This window comes from Rutilus rutilus (assembly GCF_951802725.1).
Source record: "Rutilus rutilus genome assembly, chromosome: 20".
Taxonomy (NCBI): domain Eukaryota; kingdom Metazoa; phylum Chordata; class Actinopteri; order Cypriniformes; family Leuciscidae; genus Rutilus; species Rutilus rutilus.
In genome coordinates, this window is record NC_140225.1 from 33368111 (window position 1) to 33375647 (window position 7537).

The 7537-nt window shown below is 39.8% G+C and overlaps 1 protein-coding gene across 1 annotated transcript; it reads right to left on the reverse strand.

Annotated features, from left to right (window-relative positions):
• Positions 1–1057: 1057 nt before the first annotated feature.
• Positions 1058–3515, reverse strand: LOC311280171 (zona pellucida sperm-binding protein 3-like). Its single transcript, XM_084392143.1, has 8 exons — positions 2923–3515; positions 2309–2427; positions 2128–2231; positions 1870–2047; positions 1620–1732; positions 1459–1541; positions 1284–1372; positions 1058–1214 (listed from the first exon to the last, which is right to left on the reverse strand). The coding sequence occupies exons 1-6, from the start codon at positions 3466–3468 to the stop codon at positions 1492–1494; spliced, it is 1110 nt and encodes a 369-aa protein (XP_084248269.1). The 5' UTR covers positions 3469–3515; the 3' UTR covers positions 1058–1214; positions 1284–1372; positions 1459–1491.
• Between the last annotated feature and the right edge of the window lie 4022 nt (positions 3516–7537).

Genomic DNA, 7537 nt, shown 5'->3' on the forward strand with positions numbered 1-7537 from the left:
CCCTGAAGTTGCCTGCTTTCTTCTCGACAGGCAAGTCAATGTTACAGTCTTAATTACAAGCTTTTTTTTTTTCATTGCTTGGTTGTGTACTTTACTATATAGACAGTAGAACATTTATAGTTAAAAGTTAAACAGGCTCTTTGATGAATAGCAGCTATTGAGTGAAGTAACATTAGAGAAGGCTCTGATGATGATGATATCTAACAATGCACGTACTTCAAAAAATATAACGAGTAAAGAAGGCATTACTAATTACCATAGTTAATGTTTTTCACAGTCAGTAATTCATACTGTAATGTTCTTTTTTTCGTTGTTTCAAGTTTCAGTTTGTTTAAAATAAACCTGTTCACCCAAAGAAAAACCTCGAAGTGGTATTATAAGACATCCTGTCATAGCTTTTTGGTACATAACGGCTACTGCAGATGCAATGCGCATTTGAAAAAGTGAGGCGCTGGAGAGCATTATTCTTTTGAATGCAAAATACAATTTCACCACTAGATGGGAGAAATTCCTACACACAGTCCCTTTAAGACAAACCATGTGCAAATTCATAACTCAACACCATTGCTGAGTATTTTCTCCTTAACTGCAGTGAACCAAAAACACGGTTTGAAATCACAAATGTTTCTGACGTCACAAACTACCATGTAACTAATCAGGTCAACGAGTGAATCTCTGAGCTGCTGTGAGTGGAGGCAGGGCTTATTTGCACATAGAATCACGTATACTAAATGAGGCAAGGGTGTCGAGTTACATTCAAGTGGATGCTGCACACGGGTGGTGGCTGAGGAGATATCCCCCTGATATGATGTGAAGCACTTTGGGTGTACTGTAGCACAAATGAAAGTGCCATATAAATGCCTCATTGTAATGATTTTCACCAGGAATTCTTCGGTTAACCAAGTTGTTAAAAAAAAAAAACTTCAGAAGCATAACCTTGAGCTTTCACTAGCAGTCTTTAAAAGGTTCATTTAAAACTCCCTATGGAGAAAGTTTATAACTTCAGGAACCCTATGGTTGCATACTATATGGGACTTGGAAAGTACAGGACGACTATCAGTTTCATCACATTGATTTTAGTAGTTAAACCAGACACACAGCAAAATGACAAGTCAGGTACAACCAAGGATTGATTTGTCAGTTTTATTGAGAACCTCTCTTTTGGCCTTGAACCGTTACAGGACCAAGTGAGGCCTTGCCTTCCCACTGAATGCCTAGAGAAGAAAAGCCAAGTTAGAGCACTTGAATCAAAAGCAACCTTAGAAAGAGCAAACGCTACCGACCTCCATAGGGAGCAGCAAATTCACCATCAGGACCACATGTTGAGTCACAGCAACCACAAACTTGGTCGTTTCCATCAGCAGCAAACCACCTGCAACAAGACAAAGACATGGAACCTTCAACATGAAGTCAACTTAATACCCAAAAAAAAAAAAAAAAAAAAAAAAAAAAAAGTACCCATTGGCAAAGGAACAGGATTTGCGCTGAGCATCACTGGGTGCAGAAGCAAGAGTTGCCTTCAGAATACATGTTATGTAGATCTGCAAGGGATGATAGACAAGTCACAAAACCAAAGCAGATGGGAGGAGAAGTCAAGTTAACTCATTCATAGTACATACGACTATTGCCCTCCTGGAACATAAACGCCTCCAGCTGGAACTGGATCTTGTCATCCTGGGACCGAGGCATGAAGCGGGAGCTGGAAGCTGTAGTTTTGGCATCCACAAAGCACCTGATGACAAAAATCACAAAGAGCAACTCATGAATGTCAACTGTAGAGCATCAAGCAACTAGACCTTACCCATGACTCAAAACTGGTTACAAAAGGCAACTTAAACAGTCCTACCACATCAAGGGCCATGACCTTACCCGTGATTCTCAATGAAGGAATATCTCGGAAGAGAGTTCACATCAGGTACTTGAGTGGCCACACAGCTGTCCACAAACACACGCAGAGGCACATGATTGTACTGCTTCACAGATGCCTCGATGTTAATAACGCCACCCAGGAAATAGGAGTATGAAGGCCTCTGATAGGCCCAGTCATCTACACAAAAAACATTTTAGGCACAGCCACAATAGCAAGGGTAAAGGCTTATTTTATTGAAAGAAAAAACATGTACCAACCCATCATGATCTTCAGGGAGAACAGCAAGACTTCTTCACCAGCCTCTGTTGAGGCATAAGGAACCCATGTTGGCCTCAAGGCATCACTGCTTACATTTTGGAGCCTGCGGTTCATGAAAGTACCCATTAAATGGTCTCCTAGTTGCACGAGAAAGTGCAGAAAGTCACAGAGATCCCCTACCTTTGATAGTGGCATTGAACACCAACAATTGCGCTGTCGGCCCGGGTAATCGGAGTACCTGCAAACGCCTCAGGGGTGTAGGTAAGAGAGAAGGTGTAGACAAGCTCATCCTCATTCATCTGAGAAAAGATTGTGGTTACCAAGATGGTCATCCCAAATACTTTACATACACCAAGACCATGCACTCATATTGCTATGAATGGGAGAAGGTGCACTGCAATATGGTGGAAGTCCTAAAGAGCAAATCACCAATTAGTAAATTCTTCATCACCACAGCTGCCCTCAGAGGCTCAGGTGTTGCCAGAGATAGCTAATGTTTTGGAGAAATACACTAAGGATTGAACATTTTTGCTGTTCCAGGGTAAAAACTACCTTTAACAACATTAAGGCCCAAGATTTGTTATGGTTTCTTAAGCTCCTTTCATACCATTTACAGGATAGTTTACATCAGATGTTGGTTTGAAGGCTTAAAGGGAAGTAGCTTGAATTCAGGATTTACTCAAATAGATAAAAATAGGTCTTAGCTGCCCTGGCATTGTAAAACCAAGTGAACTGACTTTCCTTGAAAAGGTCCTCTGCCACAACAAATAACCCATTACAATATCTGTTCTTACCATCAGCACACTGTTGCAGTCCTGTAATTCATACTCAAAGATGAGCACTCTTGATCCAGGATCCTGACCAACAACAGGACATCCACCTAAAGACAGACCAGTTGGCTGGATCAACTGACCATTGCTGAAGAAGTCCTGCTGGACCTCTACGAGAACCCGGTTCTCGCCACATTGAACCGCTACGCTGCCGGGAGTCACGGGTTGCCTCAACTGGAAGTCCACAGCCAACTCGCTCTGCACCTCAGGAACAATGGGATACCTCCAATCCAAAGGCTTCACTGGACCCTGCAACAGCTGCTTCTCCTGAAGGCCAAAAGGATCCTGCGCAAGGCTTTTGGAGTCAGGACCCAAAGGACTCTGAAACTGAGAAGCCACTTGCAAAGGGTTCCAGAGCCCTAGAGGAGAAAGGGCAGGACTTCTGGAAGCTGGATCTGATTTTGGCCCCATGCTTCTTGGACTATGACTATGCCTCAAACTTCCCAAGACATTAGGCATATCAAATGCAACAATCACAACCACCACTAAGACCACTTTCAGGAATCCCATTCTAACAAATGTTGACACAAACACCAGCACTTGGCTTTGCCATTTTGTACAGCTTTGAGTTAAGTTTGCTCCACCCCTTTTACCTTAATTGATTATCCTTGATTCTCCTCTGGACCTGCAGAGTGTATGCATCTTTTAATGCGACTGTCCAACTACCCACACTTGCCGTCTTTGTACTTAACCACTTGTCTACTTACATGACATACAGTATTTCCATGTGTTCAAGTGGGCTTGAAGACCGCAAGTGTGTGCAGAACCTTTGATTACCCAATGGGACACACTTTTAGTTTTGCAAAAATGAAAGTTTACAGAGCTTTATTTACACATTTTGATTTCAAAAAGAAACTTATAAATGTCTGTTCAGTAGTCCCTATGTAACAAAAGACACAATTTAAAAAATGTTGATGTTTGCATTAACCCTCTGGGGTCTGAGGTGTTTTCTGGGCCCTGGAGGTGTTCTGACATGCTCTGACATTTGTGCTTATTTCTGTAACTTGTAACATTTTCATGGCTAAAGTCTGATTACACTGTATTCAGCACAAAATCTGCTACAATACTATGTGAGCAGCATGTACAGTTGTGGTCAGAATTAATGGCACCCCTGGTAAATATGATAAAAATTGGCTGTACATTGTTTATCCTTTTGATCTTTCATTCAAAAAAATGTACAAACATCTAACCTTTTATTGAAGTAAAAGAATTGTCGGCACCCCTAAAAAATGTTATCAGTAGGAACACGAAATGACTAGGAACACGAAATTGTCTAGCTATGACTTCTTGTTTCACAGGAGTTTAAATATGAGGAAACACAAAGGCCAAATTCCCTTAATCATCCATCACAATGAGTAAAACCAAAGAATATAGTTCTGACGTGCATCAAAAGATTGCTGAGTATCACAAAATAGAAAGTGGCTGTAAGAAAATAGCTAAAGAATTGAAAATCCCCATTTTGACAATCAGAGCAATAATTAAGAAGTTCCAATCAACTAAAGATTTTACGAATCTGCCAGGAAGAGGACATGTGTCTATTTTGTCATAATGCACGATGAAGAGGAAAGTTTGAGTGGCCAACGACTCCCCAAGGAACACAGATGGAGAATTGCAGAAATGACTTGAGTCTTGGGGGGTCAGAAAGCCTAAAAAAATATATCAAACAACCCCTACTTCACCACATGTTGTTTGGGAGGGTTTCAAGAAAAATCCTCCTCGCTCCTCCAAAAATAAACTAGCAATTCAGTTGTCAGACATGAGTGGAACTTCAAAAGGGAAAAATTCTATGGTCAGTTGAAACAAAAAATGGGGCTTTTCGGCAGCAAACCCACTAGATATGTTTGGTGCAAACAGGGATAAAAAGTATCCCATGTATACGGTTAAATATACTGCTGGATCTTATATGTTGTGCGCCTTTTTTTAATTTATTTTTTGCTGGAGGTCCTGGACATCTTGTTCAGATACATGGCATTATGGATTCTTGCAAATACCAACAGGTAAAAAAATCAAAACCTGACTGCCTCTGCTCTGCTAGAAATCTTATAATGGGCCGTGGTCGGATCTTCCATCAGGACAAAACAAACATCAAAATCAACACAAAAATGGGTAACTGAGCACAAAATGAAGCTTCTGCCATGACCGTCCCAGTCCCCTAAACTGAACCCTATAGAAAATGAGTGGGGTGAACTAAAGAGAAGAAGCGTCAACATGAACATGAACTTGTGAATCTAAAGAATCTGGAGAGCTTCTGTATGGAGGAATGGTCTTTGATCTCTTATCAGTTGTTCTCCAAACTCATCAGGCATTATAGAAGAAAACTCTGAGCCGTTATCTTGGCAAAAGGAGATTGCAAAAAGTATTTAATAACAGGGAGCCAATAATTATGGCCAGCATGTTTTGGGGAAAAACATTTATTTCATAATGTGATTTACCCCCCACTTTCAATTCTTTTACTTCAATGAAAGGTTAGATTTTTGCAAATTTTTTGAATGAAAGATCACAAGGATAATCAATGCAGATTTATTTTTTACAGCCATGTTTGATCATATTTACCAGGGGTGCCATTTATTCTGACCACAACTGTATGTAAAAGTGTGTAGTTTTGAAAAAATGACGTTTATGCGTGGTTTGTGAATAAACAAAAAAAACAATTTGTCACTGAAATAAGGCCATAAAACCCATACTGACAATTTGTTCACAAAACTTTTGAAAATTGTATCACGTAGTCTAGAGTTTTTGTTTCAAAACAATGTGAAAATCATTCTGCCCACTCATTCACATAAAATAATATATTGATTTAAAATTTGTAAGACATGTTTTGTGTAAGAAAGCTCTCTGCGAGGAGGCGTGAATCATCATAAATATTGATGTTTCTCACACCTGAGAAGACAAAGACCCTCCCATAATGGCCCTATCAGGTGGGACTGTGAGGGAACTATAAACAATGAATGAGGAGAGATTTAAAAAAGAATGGCTTTTTGATTGTTTGGATTTATTTACAACACAAAAGTCTTTAGATACAAAAGACAAAAAGGCACATTATTGAGCACACTGATCTAAACAGAGAGATGTGGACAGTCACACACCTTTGTGCCCATTCAGTGCAAAAGACACTCAAATAACTTTGTCTATTTTTGTCATACAGGCAAGTTTTATACATCATTTAAAACTGTTAAATGACTACTTTTATTTGTGCACACTCATAATAAAAAAAAAGTTCTGCTTTTCGTAAAATAAAGAAAATAAACAAGATGCACGTTCTGCCGTCTCTCTCAGTGTAAGGATCTTTCTGAAACGCGACAGAAAATGACCTGTAACTCAGCGAATACTTGCCACCCGTATGTGAGAGATATGTTTTTAGAAAGCTTGAAGTGTCTTTTTTAAATGATGTAAATAGAGTGGTTAAAAGGTATATAAATGTTAATTTTTTCCATAAAATGACATGGTTTGTCTAGATAAGACCCTTATTCCTCGGATCGTGTCGAGACTTTGAAGCTGCACTGAAACTCACATTTTGACCTTCAACCCGTTGGACCCCATTGAAGTCACTATATGGAGAAACATCCTGGAATGTTTTCCTCAAAAACCTTCTTTTCTTTTCGACTGGAGAAAGAAAGACATGAACATCTTGGATGATGTGGGGATGAGTAAATTATCAGGAAATTTAAATTCTGAAGTGAACTACTCCTTTAAGAAAAATGGTACACAATGGTACTCTCTGGTAAACGACAGCGGTTGGTGTGTTGTTGTTTCTTCAGGTGACATGATGCAGTGTGATTGAGGACAGTCTCCACTGAATCGTCTGGAGCAGACTGCTAAGCTTCTTCTTTAAAGGTTAAACCCCACCATGCTAAACTACATTTTCTTCTTGGGAAGACACTAGAGGAGCACTACTTCACAACAGAAATGTATGGCCTGAGAAAGAAGTTTGCTTTTTTAGGCCCCCAAAACACTTATGTAAATTAACAATTTTATTTGAAAATTGTGTCATGTAAATGCCCCCTGAATGTGTCAGACAAGAGAGCCAAAGTGCCTGTGCAAAAATCCACACTTGATGTCTTGGTCACTTGACCATAGGCTACGTGCATGTGACAGGAAGTAAGTGCACAAGACTGTCCAATGTCTTAAAAATACCAAAGCTCAGTGCTCTTAATGTCCACTAAACCCACACCATCTAGAATACCGCTTCGGAATGGTATTCAAGGCTAAGCGTATCCCATCATGCATTGTGTTTGGAAACTTGCATGCCCTGAAATCACAAGATGTCGAGGAAAACATGGTAACACTTTATTTTGAACATTCTGTTGACTGTGTCCCAATTCAAAGCTGCACCCTTCGGAGGCCGATTGCGTCATGACAAAGGCTACCCCGATTCAAAAGCGACTTTAAATGCGCCCTTCGTTTCCCCGTGAAATGAAGGATACACACTCTTTCAATTCCATTTTATTTTTGCTGGATGTGTGGTAGAGCAAGTAAAGTTTATTCATAAGGATTTTAAAATGATCAGTTGCTCCAATTTCTTTGAATGTGTCACTCACAGCAAGCTCAAGTCTATGAGCTGTACAATGCCAACCAGTGA